Raw genomic sequence first — 26159 nt, forward strand, 5'->3', positions numbered from 1 at the left:
AACATCATTATATATGTTTTTATGAGAGCTCTCATTGATTTCTTTGTATAATAAATATTTTGAATTTATGTACATGTGGTAGTGTACATTCTTTTCAGTTAAACCTAGCGCTGTACTCCCCTCCTTTTTTTGGTTTGCAAAGTCATCTGCATTGTTATTATTATGTAAGATATGTCACAATCTTGCCCTTTACAGTGTGCTAGGGGAATCTGTGTTGCTTTCTTCTTGCCTAGGTTAGCCTCCCCCTTCCATGAGCCTGCAAGGGACCAATAAAACTTGGGGTAATTCAGACCTTATCGCACTGCCAAGAATTCACACGGCGGCTGATTATCAGTAGACTGCACATGCATATCATCCGTATGCATGCGCGCGGCCATCCTGTGCTAATTTTTTTGATCACTGGCAGTTTGCAAGGTGATTGATAGAAAGTCTAGGGGTGGTATCTGCCCATTTTGTGGGAGTACCAAGAAAATCATCAGACGTGGCTGACAAAATGCTTGGGGTGTCAGAGAAAAAGCATTCATACCCAAGAGTTTTGGGGGAGAGTGTGTGATGTTAGTAGATGATTCCACAGTCCAACTGCTCATAAGCTCAGTCTAATCAGTAATTATAGACAAGAGATGACGTTGGACAGATGGAAATGAGAGCTTGAATTCATATGTTTAATGTGAGTAAGAATTTAAATATTAATGGATAGTGGATAGAACAATAAATGGGATAATAAATATAAAAATAAAGAAAATCAATTTTATAATAAATTATTACAATTATAATAAAATTAAAATAAATTAAAATATTAATATAAATAAAATGAAATGTGACTAGTAAACCTTTTGGGAAAAAGGTTAATCACATTAATGTATATAGCTCCCTTAGGGAAAGATTAGATGAGTCGGTACTGCGTTTTCCCTACCTCTACAATTGCCAGGTAATAGAAGCGGCTCCTGCTGCTTGCATCTCCGCTCTGCTGGCTTCTTCAAAAGATCGCTTGTGGGGGCCTGGCAGATGGAATCCTTGTGGCGACTCCTGAAGCTCGCTTCTCCCTGCAGCTGCCGTCTTTCTGACATGAAGATGAGGCCGCTGGCAGGTAGGGGGAGTAACTCCTCTCAGGCTGATGCAGTAACTTACAGCCTGAGAGTGGAGAGACAGAGGAGCACTTCAGTGGCTTCATGGCTGTCTACAAAGTGGGGGAAGGGGAGGCCAGCAGTTAGCTGTCCTCTGTGTTCACTGGTCACTCAGGTCAGTGGGCGGGCTGGCTGTTTGTGATTGGGATATCTGCATTATGGCTGCAGATTGTGACAACTGTGTGTGGGGCTAGGGGAATTAATATAACCGACATGTCTGCCTAGGCTGTGCTGTGTGGATCTCTGGGGGTGGTGGTTGTAATGGTGCCTTTACTGTCCTTGGGGGTGAGAGGGGGTGATGGTGCCTGTGCTGTCTGTGGGGGTGGGGGGTTGTAATGGTGCCTTTTCTGTCCTTGGGAGTAAGAGGAGGGTGATGATGCCTGTGCTGTCTGTAGGGGTGGGGGTGGTAGTTGTGCCTTAACTGTCATTGGGGGGTGAGAGGGGATCACGATGCCTGTGCTGTCTGTGGAGGTGGGGGAGGTGGTAGTGGTGCCTTTGCTGTCTTTGGGGGTGAGAGAGAGGTGATGGTGTCTGTGCTGTTTTTAGGGGGGGTGGTAATGGTGCCTTTGCTGTCTTTAGGGGTGAGAGGGTGGTGCTGATGCCTGTACAGTCTGGGGTGTTGGTAATGATGCCTTCATTGGCGTTGGAGGTGGGAGGGGGTGATGATGCCCTGTGCTGTCTTTGGGGGTGGGGTGGTAACGGTGCCTTTACTGTCTTTGGGATGAGAGGGGAGTGAGTATGCCTGTGCTGTCTGTGGGGGTGGGGGTAGTAATGGAGCCTTTGCTGTCTTTTGGGGTGAGAGTGAAGAGATGGTGTCTGTGCTGTCTGTGGGGGTGGGGGTAGTTATGGCCATCTTTGCCTTTGCTGTATGTGTGTGTGGGTGGGGTATGGTGATGGTGTATTTTGGAGTGTTTTACTGGTTTGTAACCAATTTTAGGGGAAACCCCCCCCTTTGTAAATCCTGTGTTTCCCACTGGAGATGGAGGCATGAAGGATGGAATCCTCCCGGGCAGCGAGCAGCATTCATCGGGGGAGCAGCCCCTCTTGCAGAGGGGAGGCAGGGTGTGTTAGAAAGCTTCAGAGGAACTCCTCTATGCAACAATGTGTTTCATGCATAAGATGCACTTTTTCCAGATGAAACAAACTGTTAAAACTTTGTCTTTTTATTTGGTAAAAGACCAGGATGTGGTCATACCAAATTTGGTAGAAACCACGTGTTCTATTGAAAATAGCCGTTTTAATGGCTTAGAATATCTCTGTTCTCGGTGCCCAAAAATATAAAAATAAATAAAAATAAACAATAAGTGGCCTACCGGAGTACTCAATTACGCGTTTCTCTGCATCCACTTTTCAGTGGCTTCCTAAGTTTCTGTGAGCTGTAACATCCTCAAAATAAGAGAGTGCATCTCCGGACCTCCTGCTTGGCCACACAGCTGAATTATAGGAAGCTTCCAGGAACTGCAAGTGGTATAGGGAAGCACAACCAGTAGGTGATATTATTATCATAAGGTCTGTTGCTCCTTAACCAACATCCAGGAGCGTTCATCATTTCTTCACATTTAGAAATCCTCAAGGAGACTTTATACAAACAAGACTGTGTCATATAAGACTCATATATGATATATGAAGGTCTAGCATCCAGCCCAAAAAGCCTCATAGATTTTTCAGTCATTCCATTAATATGTGACTGTTACATCAAAATCGATTCAGCGGCATCTCTATGCTTTTTATTAGATTTTTTTTCTATTCATATATGTTAATATCTATGTATGTGTGATTGTACAGTATGAGTGAATTTGTTTCTTTTTTCTTTAATATTTTGTTGGTATATGTACATTTTATACTGTATATGATTATGTTTAGGAGTTTAACTAGAAAATAAACATTGTATGTTTTAATGTTGATCCACTTGATTTTGAATCATGTGTCTCGACAGCACTTTCTAATTACTTGTTGGTCTAGAATATGGCGTTTGTAGCCTTTTTGGGAAACATTTCTTGCCCTGATTGAACTTTGTTGTTTAAATGGTTCTATATTGGTACAGTTTCAATGTATGCATCTATCCATTTCCATTCAGGGGTTTTATATGGGTCTTAGTTGAAATTTTGTTTGTCAAACTGGAGATTTGAAGATCAAGGAAGATAACAAGGAAGATAACACTTTGCTTGCTGTAAACAGTTGTGAAATGAAGATTCAGATTGTTGGAGTTTATGAATTCTTCTTCAGTACCTATCGAGATGAAGAAGACATCATCGGTATATCGGCACTACAATTTATGATCTTTGAGAAACTCATTATTTGTCTAGATGTTGTTGTCTTCCCACTTTGAGACCAAAGGTTTGCGTAATATGGGGCAAAAGACGTCCCCATTGCGGTTCTGCATATTTGGTGGCAAAATTTGTCATCATTCCAAAAATAGTTGGTGAAAAATGAAATCGATTGTGTCCATTTGGCATGTTTGATTGAGTGTATTCACAACCTTCCTGATGCCTTATGCTTGTGTAAAGTGAGGTTACATCACTGGTTCCTAAAATGAAATTGTGTTGCTATTCAATGGTTTCCAAAACTTGCAGAATGTGGATGGTAGCTTTCAAATTGCTGCATTGTTGTTTTACTATTGGTTGCTGAAAAGAATCAAATTATTTTGAAAGGTTTGGCGAAATGGACTGTATCCAAGACACAATGGGTCAATGGGCCTTCCTGGGTGTTTGATACATTTGTATGTATTTTAGGAAGACAATAAACCTGTACTACAATTTTAGAACACATCTTTTGTTAAATAAAAAATATTGTCATGGCAGGTGTTACTAAACAGGAAAGTTGAATTTTCTAAATAAAAGTAATTGAAATAAAATCAATATTAGGTTAAATAAATAAAAAAAAATCTGATGATTCCACCTTTTAACATGAAACAGGAATTTTCTTTCAGAAGCTGTGTCATGACATTGTATAGTTTACTTGAAAAAGAAATACTATATAAAGAATACTATATAGTCAAAATCAAATAGAAAGTTAGAAATCACACATTATTAAGCCACTTTTGATCTAGATTTAATCCCAATGCATGGCCCCATAGCATCAGACTCGAATGCAGAAATAGACTGTCCAGGCAAATCTACTTCTGCTACATTGAAAGGAGAGCCATGCTGCTCAATGCCAGCTGATGCCAGCACCCTGCCGAGTTCTGTCGGCCATCAATATTAAATCGATATTGGCAGCCGCCACTTTGCACCACGTGTATGCACCTTATCAGTTGGAGGGGTCAGTACCCAATCTGCCAATCAAAAAGTACTAGACAGTCCAGGTGCTGATCATCACTATAATAATTATATATCATTGTATCAGCGGTCCAGCATTCACAAGAGATGTGCCTCTAGACTGGCATATGTGTGACTGTGTCCATGTCTAATTGAAAACGCTCTAAAGCTGCATACACACTGGATGACTTATGCACTGAAAGACATTGGTGACCAATTTTTCATGAACTTCCAGGATGAAATATATGGTGCATACACACTAAACGATTTAGATACAATCTATAGGCTTTATTGAAATATATACAAACTTTTGCCTGCACAGTTGACGAACAACCTTAATGAGTGACCAATGGGTACGTTCATCACCGTTCGGTGTTTGTAGCATACACACTGAAAGATATTTTGACCTATATCGTTTAGAAGGGCCAAAATGAACGATATTGTTAAAAAAAATCATACAGTGTATATGCACCATTATTGTACTAGGATTACTCTCGCTTCCCTCTCTTACACCCCTTTCCACACACACATTACGTTTCACTAGAAAAAAAAGTAATATGTTAAAGATTCGGACATAAAAGTTTTTGGACATTTCTTGGTACTGTATATGGGGTGAGATTTAAATGGATGAGAGATTCAGAAAGTGAGAGATTTGGGAAGAAATCTTCAGGTTTTTTAAAGCAGCAATCATTTACACTGCAAAACCAATATGAATTTGCAGTGTAAATGATTGCAGCTTTAAAAAAAACCCAGGAGATTTCTTCCCAAATCTCTCACTTTCTGAATCTCTCATCCTATTAAATCTCATCCACTATTTCTTAAGCTGGGCATACCCTATGCAATTATCTGGCAGATCATCTTCCAGTTCTGACTGGTTGGAATGAAAATCTGGTAATGGATTGCAATTGCTATTGACCATTTTGAAAATGAACAAAACTTGTTGTTTAGACAAACTTGTAAATTCACGGATTTGAGTAATTAGTACGATTGTAACTTTCAGTCTTATCTTTTTTCATCTCATGAGTGTACATATATTGTAGATCTTCATATAATATATTGCAAATATATATTTATGGGTTATATTCATATTATAAGTATATGCCCCTGTATAAGACAGAGTTGGCAGGATTTAGTTGGTCCTGCTTTGAATGCTAACAAAGTTGATGGGATTAATTTAAAATACGCAGCACTGATGATCCTCCAGGTATGTAGACAGGATTTATTTATTCTTTGAATCAATCTTTCTTGGGGGAAGGAGGGGGGGGGGATCACTGAGAACTGAGAAGGCTCTATCAGGATTTACGCGCTCAAGGTCAGTGTAATGATGCAGCAGTTTATAGGATCTCATTACAAGCTCCAGGAAACAGGCAACAGAACAGAGAGAAAATAGAAATATACTGTAACTTGTGATCAATACCATATAAAGCTGAATTCTGATTTTATTATGCAGGACACCAGGGCTGCCATCAGGAATTTTGGGGCCTGGGACTCATTTCAAGTCTGGGCCCCGGCCCCCCCCCTATCCTCACTTGACTTACCGTTACTCCTGCTTCCCCATCTCCTCTTCTGTTGAGCTGCAGCCCGGAGGTCCCAAAGTGCTTAAATGCACCCCCACACAACCCCCACTATCAACGCAAACCCGAAGCGTGGCAAGCCCTCGAGGGGCGGCGGTACGCGTCCTCCGACCTTTTAATACCCCCACTATCCACGTCGGCGTGGAGATGATATTATATAGTGTGGCGAGCGCAGCGAGCCACCGAGCCCGAAGCGTGCAGAGCACAGTGAGCCCCGCGAGGGGACACGTAATACATATAAAGTAATACGCGTCCCCTTGCAGGGCTCGCTGCGCTCACCATGTTTCAAGCTCAGTGTGCTCGCCACACTATATAAAATCAACTCCACGCCGGCGTGGATAGTGGGGGTATGAAAAGGTCGGAGGACGCATACCGCCGCCCCTCGAGGGCTCGCCACGCTTCGGGTTTGCGTTGATAGTGGGGGTTGCGTGGGGGTGCATTTAACATTGTAAGCACCCATTAGGGTGCTTATACAATTAAAAATCGTATAGGGGCTTATACAATTTAAAATCGCATCGCATGCGGGCATATGGCATGCGATGTGATGTCAACCTAATATAGTAGGCGCCGTGCTAGGAAACAAGTACCAAAATATTATATATCATCTTCTGGTATACTTAATAGCCATCACAAGCATCTGACATAGATCACTATCATCACACCATCAGTGGTCCGGAAATGCTGCATTCACCGGATGTGCCATTGCTGGTGAATGTCCGTAATACATTTCCTGGTTTAATTGGGATTAGTGACTGGGATATAATTAAAAGTTCATAAAAATGGTACTAAGACCCTATGTTAATGAAGTATGCTTCTTTAATATATTATCTGCATAAATAAATTCTAGCCCTGCACATAGTTAAAAATACCATTTGGTGGTAGAGGACAATGTTCATGTTAGCAGACTTTAATGTTACAATAGAAGCAGTCAAATGTTTTAGGAAACGAAGTACTGTAACTTTACACAGCATTAATCTGTCTTGCCAGAGAAGAATGTAAATTCCACCAATGCCTGTTCACAGCTAATAAATCACTTTCCTATAAATAAATGAATAGCGGACAGGAAGGATTAACATACAAGCCTTTCCATATTGTTTGACCCACCCTGTCACCTGTTCATTTCTTCAAACGCACTCCCTTCTTTAAAATGTTTATGTGCTTTAATGACACTAAACCGTTTAGGGAAAAAATGTTTAATGATAAATGATCTCATACAAAGCCAAAAAAAGATCTTATTTATCAGGACGCCTGCGGCTAAATGCATAGGATTTTCTCCCTGCAATAGAACCTGCAATCGCTGGCTGGTTAGAGGTGCTGTAAACCCAAACTATAGTATACATGGATGGCCTCTTACTGAGTAAAATGTTTTTTTTTCTAGTGGCTTAATGATGTATCGCACATTGAACCGCATAATTGTGTCTCCTAGTCCTACTTTACAATGCTGACACTTGTGGCTTAATGCATTATGCCTCCACTCACCTCCCACCTTAAATGTTGTCCTGTAGGGAAATAGTTTGGGTTCTGAGAGGGATGAAAGGCTGTATTTATAGGAAGTGACCTAGCATTTCTCAAGCAGTAGGCATGCCACCAAAAAGACAAAGGGCCAGATGTAAAAAACTTAAAAAAGTGATAAGATGGAGACTGCGAAACAGCCAGCCAAACAGACCCTAACTGTCATGCACAGGCCGAGTTTGAAAAATGACTGTTAGGGGCTGATTGGCTCGTTGTTTATCGCTCTCCGCTTTATCACTTTTTGAAGCATGATACATCTAGCCCTTAGTTCCAACCCTAACACTGTACTCAGGACTCATTCATCTTGACCCCATCGTCAGGTTGAATATACTGAAACATTGAAGCCAGCTGCTTCTTACTGCCTTTAAGTCTGTGAGTGCTGCCAGTATTTATCTTTATGTATATGTGTGAGTATATATATATATATATTTATTGTGGATGAGCGGCACTTAACGTTACTTAGAAGAAATAAAGACACTTGTCCAAGTGCTGAATTCTATGTTTCAGTTTATTATTAAACCATCATCAGGAATTCATTCCTGATGACGGTTTATAAATAAACTGAAATGTAGAATTCAGCACTTGGACAAGTATCTTTATTTCTTCTAAGTAACCTTGAGTGTCGCTCATCCATGCAAATATACACATTCCCTTAAAAAGGCTCCGGGCAAAGCAAAATACCTTAAAGAATTGTGAGTGCCAGGCATACTCTGCAAATATATATATATATATATATATATATATATATATATTGATATTGCACTATGGAGTGCTCTTAGTTATTCTTCTAGAATATATATATATATATATATATATATATATATATATATATATATATATATATATAGCCCAGAAATGCTTGGCACTCCACTTAATGATAACACAACTCATGCGGTGCGCTTGTTCCCACAAAGGGATTTGAAGTCTCAGGCACTCGCAACATGCAGCAGGTTTCAACAAGGAATAAACTGACCCACACGGGTGTAATGCGTCAACGTTTCGGCACGGCACTCACCGAAATAAAGCAGTAACTGCATTCATGGATTTGGGATATAAGTTAAAAGCAAGGATATCCAAGATAAAGCAAGTAATCCAAGGTAATTTTCTCAGAGATATTACCTGTGCCGCGTGCTAGCCTAGGGAGACAGAGGGAACTTATGGAGCTAAATGTGTGGCTAAAGGGATGGTGCAGGAAAGAGGGGTTTGGGTTCCTAGAGCACTGGTCGGACTTTTCAAACAGACGCCATCTATATGGCGCAGACGAATTGCACCTGAATGGAAAGGGGGCGTAGGTGCTGGGAGGCAGGATAGTTAGAAGGTTGGAGGCGTGTTTAAACTAGACATTAGGGGGGGGGGGGAATACAAATAGAAACTATAGGGGTGAAAGACAGAGTAATAAGTAACGGGTAAGCGAGAGAACGGAGGTTGGAGAAGGGGGCTCGGGGAGAAAAACTAGATTTAGTAAGAAATCAGTAGCACATCATGAACACATTCAACCCTAAGCTGAAAAAATAGGAAAAAAAAACTAAAATGCTTGCTGGCTAATGCAAGAAGCTTGGCAGGGAAATTGGGGAACTGGAAACTGTGGCCATAAGGGATGATTATGATATAATTGGTATAACTGAAACATGGTGCAATGAGTCAAATAATTGTGCTCTAAACATGGGGTATAAGGGGTATACCCTTTTCAGACAAGAGAGGGAAAACAAAAGGGGCAGGGGTGTGTGCCTTTATGTAAAAAATAACTTAAAACCATGTGTAAAGGAAATGAGCTGGGGATGGATGATGATAATACTGAAGCAGTGTGGGCAGAGATAACTAAAAATAACAAAAACTCTAATAATAATATTTTAATAGGGGTATGCTACAGGCCACCTAACATTAATGAAAGTGATGAGTCTCTACTTTTAAAACAAATCAAAGGGCAGGTATTAATTATGGGGGATTTTAACTTACCAGATATTGATTGGACAAATGAGACGGGTAAGTCAGCAAAAAGCAGCGGGTTCCTGAACTAAAGAATCATTTTCTTACACAAACGGTTGAAACACCAACACATAACAGGGCAATATTCTATTTAGTATTAACTAACAATGTAGATTTAGTTTCAGATACCAAAGTAATAGAACATCTAGGAAACAGTGACCATAATATGGTCTCACTTGAAATTAACTTCTGTAGACTACAACATACAGGGCCAGCAAAAACATTAAACTTTAGAAAAGCTAACTTCGAATTTTTCAGGGAAGCTCTAAAAGAAATTGAGTGGGATGCGGTAGTTGAGGGGAAGAATGCAGAGGAAATGTGGGATACACTAAAATATGTGCTTGAATCATTAACTATTAAATACATCCCAAAATGCAATAAGGGTAATCAAAGTTGCTAAAAGGGAGAATGAAGAACTAATAGCTGATGAGAGCAAGACCAATTCTAAATAGTTTTTCAAATAGATCAATAGTAGTTTTTCTCAACAGTGTTTACTAGGGATGAGCAGACAGAGGAGCACACAGGTACAACAAACAGGACAAACAAGCTAGATCTTAATATTGATTTAATGACAGATGAGATAAAATCGCGGCTCAGCAAAATCAAAACAAATAAATCACAAGGCACAGATGGGATTCATCCTTGGGTTCTAATGGAATTAAGGGAGGAAATAGCGACCCCTCTGTATTATGTTTTTGTGAACTTACTTTCATCGGATAGGGTACCAAAGGACTGGAGAATAGCAGAGGTATTACCAATATTTAAAAAAGAGGCATACTCAGCAATGTTTCATTCTTTGCAGATGACACAAAACTGAGCAGAGTAATTAGATCAACCGAGGATATCTCCACGCTTCAAAACGATCTCAATAAATTAGATGAGTGGGCAAAAAAGTGGAAAATGAGGTTCAATATGGACAAATACAAGGTTATGTATCTTAGGAGACATAACCAATGTGCTAGCTATAACCTTAGCGGGGAGGCATTGGGTAACTCTGAAACTGAATTGATAGCAAACTGGGGTGCAGTGCTCAATGTCACATAGCAACTAATAATGCCAACCGGATACTAGCATTTAAAAAAATGGGTATGGAAACTAGGGACTCGAAAGTAATTACGCCACTGTACAAAGCATTGGTTAGACCACATCTAGAATATGAAGTACAATTCTGGGCCCCTCACTATAAAAAAGACATCATAAAACTGGAAAAAATCCAAAGAAGAGCAACAAAGCTAATAAAGGGAATGGAGAATTGAAGCTATGAGGACAGGTTGAACAAATTGGGATTGTATACACTAGAGAAGAGACGCTTAAGGGGGGATATGCTTAACATGTACAAATATATCAGGGGCCAATACAAGGAACTGTCAGGAGCCCCTTTACTATAAAGAAGAACTCCATGACATGTGGTGTCAGCAGACACAATAAATACATTTAAAATAAGATTGGACAAACATCTATTGGTTAAAAACATCCAGGGGTACAAACACCAACGCCACACCACAACAACGCCACACCACACCACAACGCCACACAGTGGTCGCTTCTTATTATCTGAGCATTGCAGAGTCTGTGGAGTGAACAGGACACAGTGGGAGGCAAAGCTGAAAACTGATGGCAATGTTCCATGGACTGGATACTAGGTATGTCCATCACTGGTTAACCATTGATGATCACCATCGATGGTACCATTGGTTGATAACCTTCATGGTATACAACCATTGATAGGAAAACCAGCAATAATTTCATCCTCCGATTGTCATACCTGCTGTATTAATAACCAGGCTGTTAGCCAATCAGTGGTGGGAGCAAGCATTATAGGTTGTGGCTGGCAGCAGGTAGAAATAGAACACTGGGGTACTCTGTACCATCAATGGTGAAGAATCTTTGAAATTCACACACAACAACGCAACATCAGTGCGCCCGCACCACACCTACTGTATATACACCTGTGGAAACACCACACTCCTGCACCTTCCTCACAAACCATATTCCACACAATCAAACCCTGCACACATTAAGGGGGCTAAGCCCCTTTCGCAGGTGTGAAGAGCGTCCATAGGGCACGATGAATCACCTAGTATATATATATATATATATATATATATATATAATCCTTGTGACAGTTTATGGTATTCTTGTGACATTTTTTTTCAATCAAATATCAGATAATGAACATTTACCTTCATCCCGTGCTATACCGGTAGTCAGATGAAGATAAACATTAAGCATCAAGTAAAACTATGACTGGGATGGTAAAAATAGCAAGCCAAACTTGTAATTCATCAGGCATGATAAAATATTTCATTTTAAATTAATTTCCCACAACCTTCATCTGAGAAGCAGGGAACACCTCTCCATCAGAGGCTAAATGACACTGATAAATCAATACCAGACTGTGAAATTACTACTTCACCATCAACAATCTCACAAAACAAGCAACAACAATGTTTTAAATGCATGAAAGATACATTATGTAAAGGATGGTTTGCCATTGCTATGTCAAGAATAACGTACAATGCTATATGGCAATGGACATATAAATAGAATATGCACAAAGTGTGCAATACTCCTTTACACTAATCTACTATGTTGTGAAACATCTCAGCAGCTCAGTTCAAAATTCAAATAGAGAAGCCACAGCAGCTGCCACTAACTGCCATTCCATACTGGAAATCACTGGCAGTTGGTGTTGCTCTTCTATTTAAATTTTGCACTGTGTTGCAGCCGGGGCGGATTTGGACTCAAATCCGACCTGGGAGCAGGGGAGAGGGGGCGGCAGCGGTATGTAATGCGCAGGGGTGGCAGCGGCGGTATGTAATGCGCGTCCGGGGAGGGGGAGATGGGGCGGCTCATCTGCTGCGGCTGCTGCTTATTATTTTTTCTGCTGGCCGGGCGGAAGGGGAATGGGAGCTGGGAGCCTGGGGGGTGCTGTGCGTGCATGCGCAGCAGCCCTCCCGCGGCCATTTTGGATTTGGGCAAAGTGCTGCGGCCGTTGCCCGCGGCCCAGCCAGCCCGGGGGGGGGGGGGGGGAGAGATCAGCCGGCCCCTTTTTTAATAAGTTTTGGGCCAGCCCACCAGGAAATGGCCTGGTTTCCCGATGGGCCAATCCGCCACTGGTTGCAGCCGATCCTCTGGAGCAGACACTGATGACTGTTGGAGCTGCAATATGGTGATATGGGACTTAACACTCTGCTATAGTCTGTTCTATAAATCAGGTTCTCTCTGCAGAGGCTCAATTTCAGGAACATCACAGCACAGTGGAGCTGAAGGGATCCCCACAGGATAAGGGGGGTGCTGAAGTTTTATTTTTATAGATATTATATTCTGGCATGTGATTATCATTTTATTCTCATTTTAAGCCTCTAGTTATTTTTTAATTTGATTTTTTTTTTATAGTAAACAGTTTTGAATTGATTTGCAAATATCTTTTGATAGCAAAAGTATTTGCTTTGAATAATTGACTGGAAACGTGTTCTGGGATTTAAAGTGTGATGTTACATGATGTGGACTGATCACTTTACCAATCATGTGCAAATCCTCGGGAATGTTCTGGTGCTTTTAATTGTTTCTATTTAAACCAGTGCCAAATAAGGGATACGATCATTAGGTTGGCCCTATTAAAGTCGACCTGCATTTGGTTGACCACTGAAGGTCGACAGGCCTTATATCGACACCTGAAATAGCTCGACAGTTCTACAGGGCCGGAAGGTCGACACAAGCATTAGGTCGACAATGGGAAGGTCAACAGTCAAAAGGTGACTTTTTTAGCCGACAAGTCCCAACTGGCTGCATTTCATGCCCTACCATCCCCTATGGCATGGTTGGAGAATAATATAGTGTGCCGAGCGAAGCAAGGCACTGTGCCTGAAGAATGGTGAGCGCAGCGAGCCATGCGAGGGGACTGTGTGGACATTTGGGCTAAAATTGTCAAAAACTCTTGTTGACCTTTTGACTGTCGAACTTCCCATTGTCAACCTAATGCTTGTGTCAACCTTTTGGCCCTGTCAACCTAATTTGGGTCAACCCAATGACCCATACCCCTGATTAAACTAAAGGCACAAGAGTGATTCAAGCCTTTCTAAACCTAAACCATTTAGCAATAGAACTGTTTACAACCATGCCATTGCTCCAGTGGCGGATCCACCAAGGGGCGACTAGGGGCGGTCACCCCGGGGCCCCCACACATCAGGGGTCCCCACACTCCAGGTGGGTGGTGGGTGGGCTGTAAGGCAGCCAGGGGGTCCCTGCGGCCCCTTATCAGTCAGTGACCTGCTCTCTTGTCACACAGTCTCCGGGAGGGGGGGGGGTGGTGCTACCCCGCTCTCCCCGCCTGATCACCCTGTGTCCCAGGCGCCATGAAGCAGCCATGCCTGTGCAGCAGCTCCGACTCTGATTGGCAGCAAGAATAACTACGTCGGTGAGTGCTGCACGGAGGGGGTGAGAGGAGGGGCCCCCCACAATTTTTGTTGTCCCGGCCCCCACACAGACCTTAATCCAGCCCTGCATTGCTCGTAACCTATTTGATGGTTTAGTACTTCAAGGACTACAATTCTCCTTGGGAATTTTATTAATGTTTTGATAGAAGAATAAATAATTGGTGCAAATATCTATTATCTGAAATCAAGACAAACAAGATACAACGGATACAGCTAATACCAGAATACTACTGCAAATTACATTATTTGCTGTCATTCTCTATGATAATTGTTGAGGGTTGCCATTAAATAAAATCCTTCTGGTTATGCCCATGCTTTATTACCGAACAATTAAATCCCTATTAAAAAATAAATTATGAATAAATAGCTTGTGTGTGGAAGGCTGTGGGAAATGGAAGATTACTGTACACCAATTCATGAGAACTATAGATTGAGGAGAATATACCAACATAACGACAACATAAGAAGCAAAAATAATATAAACTTTGTACCATATGTTTACATATATACATTATCATTTATGAGATCCTGCACCATTTATTTAAAAATCCACCCAATGACTCGTAAGATGTTTTGGAAACCATTACTATTGAATTATTTGCTGTATTATCTGCAAAACAACACATTTGCAGAGAAGAACAAGTATTACACATACACAAAACAATGTAAATGACCCATCTGAGTTATACCTAGTTCCAGAATTTAAAAAATATCAAAAATTCCTTTTTTTTTTCTCATTTTTTTTCTATAACTTCCCCAAGTCATATTATTTACAGATATTTGCTGCAGACTAGCTTTCGAAGCTTTTGCTTCGAGTGGGCTTACTAGTGGGCTTACTAGTCTATATGGGATGCAGTTACAATCCCGGCGGTCGGGATCCCGGCGTTCAGAATCCCGACCGCCGAAATGCCAACACATTCTCCCTCCGTGGGTGTCCACGACGCCCCTGGAGGGAGAATAAATTAGTGTGCCGAGCGTAGTGAGGCACCGGGGCCCGCTGCGTGGCGAGCGCAGCGAGCCCGCAAGGGGGGGCGATCCACGTCCCCCCCTTGTCGGCATTTCGGCTGTCGGGATTCCGGCGTCGGGATTCTGAAAGCCAGGATCCCGACCGCCGGGATTCAATACTGAATCCGTCTATATATAGTGAAATATGATGATTTTATGGCCGGCTCAATTATAGTACATAGTCGTTAGGACGACACACCAAAGGTCTACATGCATTGGGTAGACCTCTGAATGCCGATGTTGCTTATGTTGACACCTGAAATAAGTCAACATGCATAAGGTCGACATGGATGGAAGGTCAACACAAGCATTAGGTCAACAATCAAAAGGTCGACATGGGGTTTTCACTGGTTTTTTTTTTGAGCCGACATATGCTGGCAGATGGTATTTCATGCCCTACCATCCACTAGCGCGTGGAGCGAGAAAAGAATAGTGTGCCAAACATAGAAAGTCACCATGCCCAAAGCAGCGAGCCGTGCAATGGGACGTGGTGCACCGATACAGTGTTTATGTTGACATTCGGGAGAAAACCATGTAAAAAATTTATGTCAAACTTTTTACTGTCGACCTAGCCATTGTCAACTTTCATCCATGTCGACCTTCGCCATATTGACTTATTTCAGGTGTCAACCTAAGCCATGTCAACCTTCAGTGGTCAACCCAACGCATGTCGACTTTTGGTTGATCTACCCAATACCCCTACAGGGTTAGCAAAAAATAAGTCCCCCACTTTATTCGTCGCCATGGATATTCGGAGTCACTGCTCTCAGAAAATGGGATGCAGTTTAAATCCCGGCGGTCGGGATCCCGGCTTTCAGAATCCCGACGCTGGAATCCCGACCGCCGAAATCCCGACACTTTCTCCCTCCGTGGGTGTCCACGTCCCCCCCTTGTCGGGATTTCGGCGGTCGGGATTCCGGCGTAGGGATTTTGAATGCCAGGATCCCGACCGCCGGGATTTCATACTGAATCCATAGAAAATATGTTTTTTTTTTTTATTAGAGCACCTTGATCTTACATACAGTATTGAGCAAGCATATTAAACATTTAAGTGCAGGTTAATACATTACAATATATAAGCCTATTGTGCCTTCAGCAAATTTATGAAATAAACATTTTTATTTAACAAAGGACTAGCGCATCATTTGAATTATCTGTAGTTTAAATTTTGTCTCATTCGGAGCAGTAGAACGCATTCCAGAGTCCTCTAAAGTGGGTAGCTTTTTTTCCACTAACCCTGTATATAAAACACAACTGTGTATAGTGTTATAAAGAGATACATTTAAATTTATGTAGAACAGGGCGCTCAACTTTAAGGATAATCCCCACCAAGCAGGAAACTATCTGTCAGCAAGGTTCCTTGTGCTTGGTCTTGCTTGTCAGAACATTACCAATCACTCAACATCCTGCTACGTTCCGCATTTCTACTGATGGGAAAACATTATGTCCTTCAGTAGAAGACAAATTAAGTAGAATCACAGTTTTTCAAATGCTTAACTGAATGCAAAACATTTGGGAATCGGGACCACATCACACTTTAATGCTAGAACTTACAGTACACTATGAAACATAGAATTTGACGGCAGATAGGAACCACTTGGCCCATCTAGTCTGCCCCCTTTATGCCATTTTTGCAGTATAAAATAAAATTGTGAAGGCTTACTTACCATACAGAATTGTAATTAGAGACACTGGCATGACCAAAATTCCCACCAACATATCGGCCACTGCTAGAGACATGAGAAAGAAGTTGGTTGCGTTTTGAAGTTTTTTCTCCAATGATACCGCCATTATGACAAGGATATTTCCCCCTATTGTCAAAATAATGATAATCAAAGTCAAAAGGGCAGTCCAGTTCTTGTCAAGCGATGGGTGCGATATCTCTACCTCTTCGGATATATTTGCTGGATCCAGCGTTGACATACTCTGATTTATAGTCACATTGCTGTTAATATGCCAGCCCATGAGTCCATTGTGTATGCTGATATCTAGGGTCACCGATACTGTGGTGAGTCCGATTAGCATCCCTGCGCCGCTAAAAGTACTCATCCTCTGCAGGTGGCTGTTACCGGTTGTGCTTTTGGGACACATTTAATTTCAGATAAAGAACTGTGAGCAACAATAGTAGGTATTGTCCACTGCCCATAAACCAAACGCACTGATCTTCCATAATGTTCCAAGTCTTATTGCTGTGTTGACACTTAGAGGACAATTGATTTTTGACCCAAAAGGACAGATGCCCCTGCAGTGTCCACTTCATTCTCTGGTCAAGCATTCTGCGAACAGATAAGAAACGGTTTTTATACATTATAGTGAACTGAATAGTTTTCTAGGCATATTTCAATATATAGGATGTCTTAAAGCATTAGTTTTGGTCAGTACGTTCTTAAAAATGTTATGACAATATAAAAGTAAATATATCACATACAGGTGCAATACATAAAATGTGAATAAATAATATAATATTTTTTATTTTATGCTTGCTTGCTGTTTGTTTAGTTATGTTCCGTTTTCCTGTATCCTGGCTTGCTGCAGTGAATAGTAACTGTGTGTAAGCATAGAACAGCAGCAAAACAGATCCAGCAACATTCATGCAGATTCCAGAATAGTCTATGCTATTAAAAAGATAATACCCCATTTTTTGCTTTTAATAAATTGCAGAAATTGGTGTTTATATAATGCCATCTTACTATGCCAACCCATACTTGCCCAATATCCCGTAGGCCTGGATGCTTCAGAAATTGTGGTGGTGTTCCCAAGCAAGTTTCCCAAAATCGCTCCAATGTGCACCGCCCACTTACTGAGTGAAATGGGTGGACCAGGAAGCCAATGATGTCATTCACACTTAGCCACGCCTACGCTGAACAGTACCAGCAATCTCATCATTGTATAATAGGAGCATGACCATGATGTTGGAATCATGTGGCCACACCCAACTCACAGACTCCTGCACCACATCATACTCCCTTTCTGCCCCCTATGCCAAGCCACATCCCCACATCTCCCACCACTATTATGACATGACCAATTATATGCTAACCACGCTAACCAGGGACAGAGACAGTTTCTGGTAATGGAAGCACAAGCCCTTTTTCGCTTTTTAAAATACAAACTCAAAAGATATGAAAGTAGAGGAGGAGAATAGAGGGATAATGTGGATCAATTACAATTCACAATCTACAGCTTAACCTCAAGGAGATTCATTTGAAAAATATATAAATTCAGGAGAAAAACAAAGTAGATATGTAAAGCACTAATCAATCAGATTTTAACTCTACAGGCTGTGTTTGTAAAATGACAGTTACAAGCTGATTGGTTGGTGTTTTATTTTTTTCCTCTTTCCAGACATGATAATTACCTCTCTAAATAAGTGCATTGTATAACGTTTACCTCTTTGATTCCAATTCAATTGAAAATACAAACCTATGATATTTGGAGGACTTTTTATCTCATGCTTATGTGAACCAATAATTTTGAACCAACACATGGAATTCTCACCTTTAGATGAGGAACATTTAACAAATTATATATTAAATCCCAAATGCATATAATAAATCCACCCAGTTATTTTGTACGCTATACTGTATGTTTGTTTTCTTTTTTTTTTATTGCACAATATAGATTACTGTATCAACAGTATTTACCTGAGGGGTGCTCAGGGCCAGATCTACCATTTAGGCAGCTGCCTAGGGTACCAGGATCTATGGGGCAGGGCCTGGCCTATATAGGGCATGTTGCTTTCTAAAGGGGGCATAACACATGCCCACTATTAGGCCACACCCTTTTCATTATCAGGGCCTGGATATGCTTTCTACAGCCCTGCTTTGCATCACAAGGACAGTATACTCTGGGTGCAGCGTGTGTGGTGCAGGGCCCCTTTGGACCTAGGGGCCTGTGTACACTGCTCATCCTGCACCCATTATAAATACCCCTATGCATATAGAAGAAGGTAAATGATTGAATATTATTATTATACTCTTATAGTGTGGGTTTATGTAAAAAAAAAAATATATACAATAAGTAATTTCTAGAAGTAAAGATGCTGAACTTGTTTAGGTACAGCTTCAAATGTGTTTGAGATGTTATATATAAATTGTTGTGTTCTCTGTGCTGCAAATCTTAGTTTTATATCATTTTTCTGCACCATTTTAAAGGTAATTAACACTAACTTATTTTCAAGGGGGTAGTTTGACTCTAATCCTTGTAATTGTATGTAGAGTTGAAAAATGTAATTAAGTAGAATAATTATGCTTTTTAATCTTACACCTGTTTTTGAGCTACTGGTCTTGATTTTATTTTTTCCATTCTAAGCATTCATTGCAGATGTAAATCATGGAAACCCCAAGGGCTTAGCATGGTAAATTGAGCAGAATGGATTTTCTGCATTCTATCATGAACTGAAGTTGATGTGTGAAGAATAGAATTGTGTATTAGAATTATGTATTTGTGCATTGTTGGTTAAATGTAAAATGTTCTTATAGACAATTTCATAACAAATGATTTAAACAGATGTACCAGTAATTATTACAGGACCGGTATACATTTTGGAAAATGACAAATCTGGCCAGTGGCATCACCAGTTTTGCTGCAAATAATTATGTTGTCCAGCAAATGACACAATTATTCAATCTTGAAAGACCAATTAATTAATTACATTTATGTTAAAAGTGGCTGAGCAAATTTAGTTTGTCTTGACTCTAGTGTACCATGTCATCTATGTTGTTGTCTGCGTTGACCTTAGAGTAGATAAGTGTCCTCATAGACCTTTGTTCTAGGTGCATGAAATAGACTGTCTTGGGGGTATGCGGTCCCTGGGTAGACACAGTCACCAGGTCGAACAATAATGGTCAACAGTGAATAGGTCAACACCTAAGAATGGTTAACATACCCTGGGTCGATATTAAGGTCTAAATGGACATGGTTGATATGAATAAGGTCAACATGAGTTTTAGACTTGTTTTTTTAAAAAGGTGGTTTTTCAGACTTCACTATCCAAGTGGGCATAGAGCTCGCCATGCCCAACCATGGCGCGTGCAGCGATGGAGGATTGGCACCACAGCAGTCTATTGATATGGCCAATGGGATGAGTTAAAGGCATGTCATGGACACGAGATCAGCATTAAGACGTAATATCATCTGGACATTCTTTCTTCTGCCACCATACTTATTTAAAGTGTTGTCCAATAAATAATGGTTGACCCATTGTAATGGCATTTCAGGTGTCCCTGTCGTTATTTCTAGTTATGTTAGACTTTAATAATTTATTAGGTACTCTTTACCTAGAAGGGCGCCACCGATCAAAATCGCGGTCATCGTGGGTAAAAATCGCGGTGATCGCGGTAATCGCGGGCATCGCGGGTAAAATTGGATGGTCGCGATGCCCGCGATGACCGCGATCACCGCGATTTTCCCATAGGGAACAATGTTAAAAAGGCTGATTGACCGCGATTTCACTGTTAAATGGCTCAATTGACCCGATTTGGCCATATTAACCCTGAATTAGGCCCAATTAACCCTTAAATGTCCCCCCCAATTTTTGACGCCACCCCACGATCCACGCCAACCCGAAGCGTGGCGAGCGCAGCGAGCCCGCGAGGGGCGGCGGTACGCGTCCTCCGACCTTTTCATGCCCTACTATCCACGTCGGCGTGGTGTGAGAATAGAATAGTGTGGCGAGCGCAGCGAGCCACCGAGCCCGAAGCGTGGCGAGCGCAGCGAGCCCCGCGAGGGGACGCGGATACCTTCACAGGTAGACGCGTCCCCTCGCGGGCTTCACAGGTGTCCGGGTCGCCACGGACACCTGTGAAGCCCGCGAGGGGACGCGTATAACTGTGAAGGTATCCGCGTCCCCTCGCGGGGCTCGCTGCGCTCGCCACGCTTCGGGCTCGGTGGCTCGCTGCGCTCGCCACACTATTATATTCTCACACCACGCCGACGTGTATAGTAGGGCATGAAAAGGTCGGAGGACGCGTACCGCCGCCCCTCGCGGGCTCGCTGCGCTCGCCGCGCTTCGGGTTGGCGTGGATCGTGGGGTGGCGTTAAAAATTTGGGGGGACATTTAAGGGTTAATGGGCTCTGTGGCCCATTTAACATTGATTCCTATGGCCAAATCGGGTGGATTGAGGCATTTAACACTAAAATCGGGTCCATCGCGCCTTTTAACATTGCTTCCTATGGGAAATCGGGAGCATCGCGTCGCGGGCATCGCGGGTACGTTTATGGCCGGCCGCGACGCGACCGACACGATTTTCATGTTTTACATTGATTTCAATGGGAAATCGCGGGCATCGCGTCGGTCGCGTCGCGGCCATACATTAATGTACCCGCGATGCCCGCGACGGGCGCCGTAGTAAGTAAAGAGTACCATTTATTATTAGCAAATAAAGTTAATGGGTTGCGTGTGAAGCGGTCTCACAACTTCCGATAGGAAGTTTATCAGCTCCCTAGGTTATGTATTCTCAAAGAGGCAGGAATTCTTACTAATAGCCATGTACCTTTGCAATTTTAATTTAACTTGCATCCTCTTACTTAAGATAGATATTAAACAAGAGCATAAATGAATTAAATTTACAAACGACAACATTTTTCTACATAATGCACATAGCAAGTTATAAAGTAGCTAGTGATATAAAATGTCGCCTAAAGTCCCTCAAATAATAATTGCAATAAAAGAGGTGACAATGATGTTCTTGTATTTTAACTTTTTCTTTTTTAGCTACACAATGCAATCACTAAAAGCTAATTTATAGACCTAAAATGCACAAGGCCTTACTCAGTGGGGCATGAGGTTAGACATTTCTAAACACATCTACGCAACTGATTTTAGTTACACAATACAATTGTATTATGTCAGGTTACTGCACTTTAGCGGCAAAATAAGTGACTTCTATAATGATAATAACTTTTCGGTCAATTACATTACACCAAAGTAAGGGATACTGCTGAATACTAATGTCAGCTAGAGTGGACTCATTAAATATTACTGGATCATTTAATTTAAGAGAAAGGTGCCCTTTATACAAGTACACCTCTATTTTCTTACATTGTTTTCTTTTGCAATGTTTGATCTTGGATGAATCATTAATGCATAGTAAGCAGTGTAGCTGAATGCACTAAATTGCAGAATATCAAGTGATACCAGGGACTGCAGAAATTCAAATATAATGTTTAATCTGAAGCAATGTGAACCATATTTACCCCAAAATGTATATGTATAAATAATAACGATCCATCATTTATACAGCAGTGCAAACAAACACAGGCATGTGTGGCTCACACATATACACTTACACACACTAACTTGAAAATTTACTGTATTTTTGAATTTCTTAATTAGAGATTAGTGTACTGGTGCCTACCAGAGATGGATTGGACCCCATGGACCCCACTAGTCTGTCTATACTCGCATACAACAAAACCCACCACCACTGCCTTTACCAGGAACCCCTCTCCCATTGTGGATGGGACCGCTCCCTCCCCCCCCCCAAACTTTGTAGAGAGAATTTGCTAAGTCCAACTCGACCACTCATGGCTCAACCGCCCTTCCCCCATGCATTTGAGAGATTTACTAAGTGCAGCTCCCACACTGGTGGTCAGGTGCCCTCTCACCCACCACAGCCTGTGCATGGCCAGCACCCCTCCTCCTTCTCTTAGTGGTAAGTCAAAACATTTAGTACAGGCCCTGGCTAAAATTGTTCTCAGAGCCCTGTCAATTTACAGTAGACTCTGGCAGCAAACCAGCTGCTGGAGTCTACAGTGCTGCTGTTGGAGAGGAGAGGGAGATCCTGTGTAAGTTCCCAGCAGCCAAACCCTGTCAATTCCATGTGTATCTATGGTTCTGTGGGGGTACTGGCTCTCCTGGGGCTCTCTGGCAGCTGCACACTGCTCTTGTGGGGCCTGGCCTGCATGCTGCTCTGGTTCTAGTCTGTCCAAGGTGTTTTCCCCACTGCTTGTTCCACTGGCTCCATCCACTGAATGTAGCCATCTTGGATCAGGTCAGCTGATGACCAATACAGCAATGGTATAACCCAATCATGTCATCCAGACCACCAATCCCACTGCAGCAAGTGATATAAAAGGCATTCCTGGTGCACTAGCATGTTTCTTTTTCTGTGGCTCCAGATCTCAAGTTGCTTACTTGAGGCACTGTATCTGGTCCATATGGTTGAGGTTCTTCCCCAGTCTGCTGCTTTCCTGATTTCTGTGATCCTTGTTTGCTTCAGTGGCTCCAGCTGGACAAAAAAAATGTTCTGCCTGCAGTCCTTGTGGGTTTAATCCTACACTCTGCAGTACCAGTTATAACTTGGTTATTTTTTGTTGTAGCTTCAACATAACTGGTCCCAGCCAGTACCATACCTAGCTGGTCCGAGCATTTCATCCAGCATATCTCATCCCAGCCCAGCACCCAGCATAACTGGTCCCAGTCCTGTATCAAGTCTAGTTGGTCCCAACCTGGCATCCAGCACAACCAGTTACAGCCCAGTACCATGCCCAGCCAATTCCGGTCTGGCATTTACAGTCCGGCTTCCAGGCTAGTCAGTTCCAATCCAGCCTACAGTAGTTCCTGTATCCTCAAACTAATGATTTATCTGCTCTCGCCGGCCATGTAAATTAGCCAAATTGTGGGGTTCAGCTCAGACAACTCTCGTAAACACAAGACTCTGTTTACATCTCTTGCACAGAAACTACATGCCCAGTTTGCTACACTGTCTTCCACTTCTGTTTCAGCTGTAGCATCAACTCTGGGAACACAAATCTCTACAGACCTGACAGCCTGAACACCAGCCCCCTCTTAAATGCCTCCGCTACAGTAGATTGTTATCTGCCAACACAACTCATGGAAAAGCAGATATCTACAGTACTGCAATTAAAAGCAAGCAGTGGGGTATAGTGATGAATGTCACCTAACATTGAGACTTTATTTATTTTTATAATTTGTATTCAGATAATGTTTAAAACTACATTTTGCTATGCAAGACGTTCCTTTTTTTGTGCCCGACTGTTACTCTTATTCTTTCTAAATGTTATCTAACATGTGTATTGCCATATAGGAGTTTTGTTCATTTCATAATTATGATTTATAAATGATTTCTGTATCAAAGGGAAGAGCAGCTTCCCCTAAGGGCTTGTGTGCTTTGCAGTGCTAAATACAGTAACACAATCTTCTTGATAGATCAATCTTATCTAAAAGAATAAAAACAATCTCTGTCCTTAGGGTGTCACACAGGTAGGCTGCAGGCCATTTTGAATAAGCCGATTTTGGCTTAGTGTATATGGGGGCTGCAGCCAAACCTCAGATACTGTAACTGCATTTTAGGAGGTTTGGCGGCATGGGTTGCTGCATCTAACCCTTTGTCCGGGAATAGGCAGCTAGTAGCTGCCTATTTCCAGACATTGCAAAGTCTGGGAATGTCACCCCTCTGTACTCTTAGGACCTTCTTCAGATCTGATCGCATTACAAATTTGTTCTCAAAATGGGCAAAACCACGTGCACTGCAGGTGGGGCAGATGTAGCGTGTAATGTGCAGAGAGAGTTAAATTTGGGTGGGGTGTATTGAAACTGAAATCTAATTTGCAGTGTAAAAATAATGCAGCCAGTATTTACCCTACACATAATCAAAATAACTCCCCCAAATCTAACTCTCTGCATTTGTTACAACTTCCCCACCTGCAGTGCACATGGTTTTGCCCATTTTGACTGAATAAGGGCCTTAATTACCAGACTGTCCGAAATAATCCCAGGTGGGAGGTAACCCTATCTTAGGCAGTTTGAAAACACACAACATAAACTGTGCAATGTCCCATAATACTAACTCTGCAGCAGCCTAAGGTTATTTATGGTACATTAATTTATTTTTCTATACTACGTTAATATTCTAAGCATATTTGACTATACTGAAATATTAGTTTGTTATATGTTTCAGGACAAGAATTCTAAAATTGGCTTTTCTAAATACAGTAATTGTACACAAGCATGAACGGCATTTTAAATAAGATCTTAGTGCGATGCCATTAGATACAAATGGAGTAAGGGGCCTGATTCAGATTTGATTGCAAATGCTACATTTTTTTCAAATGGACAAAACCATGCTGGACTGCAGTTGGGGCAGATGTAACATGTGCAGATAGAGTTAGATTTGGGTGAGGTGTGTGCAAACTGAAATCTAAATTGTAGTGTCAAAATGAAGCAGCCGGTATTTACCCAAAACAACTTACCCACATCCAAAGGTGCCCATACACGGTATAATTATTGTATGCAATTTGGACTAGATTGCATCGCATATGTTTTGCAATGCAATGAGATGCAATGCAATCTAGTACAAAAAGTACGTGCAGCACATACTTTCTGAGCTGTGCGCACATCCCATGACACCCGGCGATTGAACTGTGTATGGACACCTTAACTCTCTATGCACATGTTACATCTGCCCTACCTGCAGCGCAGCACGGTTTTGCTCATTTGAGAAAGGCTTTGCATTTTTGATCAACTCTGAATCAGGCCTCGAGTATGTTGTTGTGAACCATGATCTGTGGCTGAGCATTAAGTTATCCTGGGAAACCTTTCTGATTAATTTAGTTCAGCTTTTGGTACCAAGCCACCGAGCCCGAAGCATGGCGAGCGCAACGTGCCCCGCGAGGGGACGCAAAATGCGTCTGAAGTAATGCGCGTCGCCTCGCTGCGCTCGCCCCACTATATTAAAATCAACTCCACGCCGACGTGGATAGTGGGGGTATGAAAAGGTCGTAGAACGCGTACCGCCTCCCCTCGCGGGCTCGCTGCACTCGCCACGCTTCGGGTTCACGTTGATCGTGGCGTGTCGTTAACAATGGGGGGGCATACAATGAAAAATGGGGTCTGGGGGGCATTTAACATTGGGGGCCAATGTAAAATCGGGTCTCAGGGACCATTTAACATTGGTTCCAATGTAAAAATATCGGGTCGGTCGGGTCAATCGCATCGCATGCAATTTGGTTGCATGCGATGCGATTGACCCGATTTTTGCAACCCGATTGCATACAATTAAAATCGGTGGCGCCGTGCTAGGAAACAAGTACCCTGCTTTTTTTTTTTAGCTCAGCTAATTTCAGTTAATTGCACAAAGAGTATTCTTTAACACAGCGTGATACTCTCTGTGATAAACTTATGAGGAAATCCTGACCCATTGTAATAAGAATTTTTTTTTTGCTAATTGACCCCCACATAGGCACATTGCAAACACTGCAAGTTTGCGAATTCTCTGATTAGTGATTAGGAAAACACTG

The 26159-nt window shown here is 41.9% G+C and overlaps 1 protein-coding gene across 5 annotated transcripts in view; it reads right to left on the reverse strand.

Moving 5' to 3' along the window:
• LOC146035903 (5-hydroxytryptamine receptor 2A-like) overlaps positions 1-26159 on the reverse strand; it is a 556425-nt gene that overhangs the window by 91025 nt on the left and 439241 nt on the right. For all 5 annotated transcript variants that reach the window (XM_083159609.1, XM_083159606.1, XM_083159608.1 and 2 more), the window contains one exon: positions 16565-17173. In XM_083159609.1, coding sequence (XP_083015735.1) covers positions 16565-16988 — 424 coding nt within the window. In that variant the 5' untranslated portion in view covers positions 16989-17173. The remainder of the gene's footprint in view (positions 1-16564; positions 17174-26159) is intronic.

The sequence above is a fragment of the Crinia signifera genome, chromosome 9 (assembly GCF_055691185.1).
Source record: "Crinia signifera chromosome 9, ASM5569118v1, whole genome shotgun sequence".
Taxonomy (NCBI): Eukaryota; Metazoa; Chordata; class Amphibia; order Anura; family Myobatrachidae; genus Crinia; species Crinia signifera.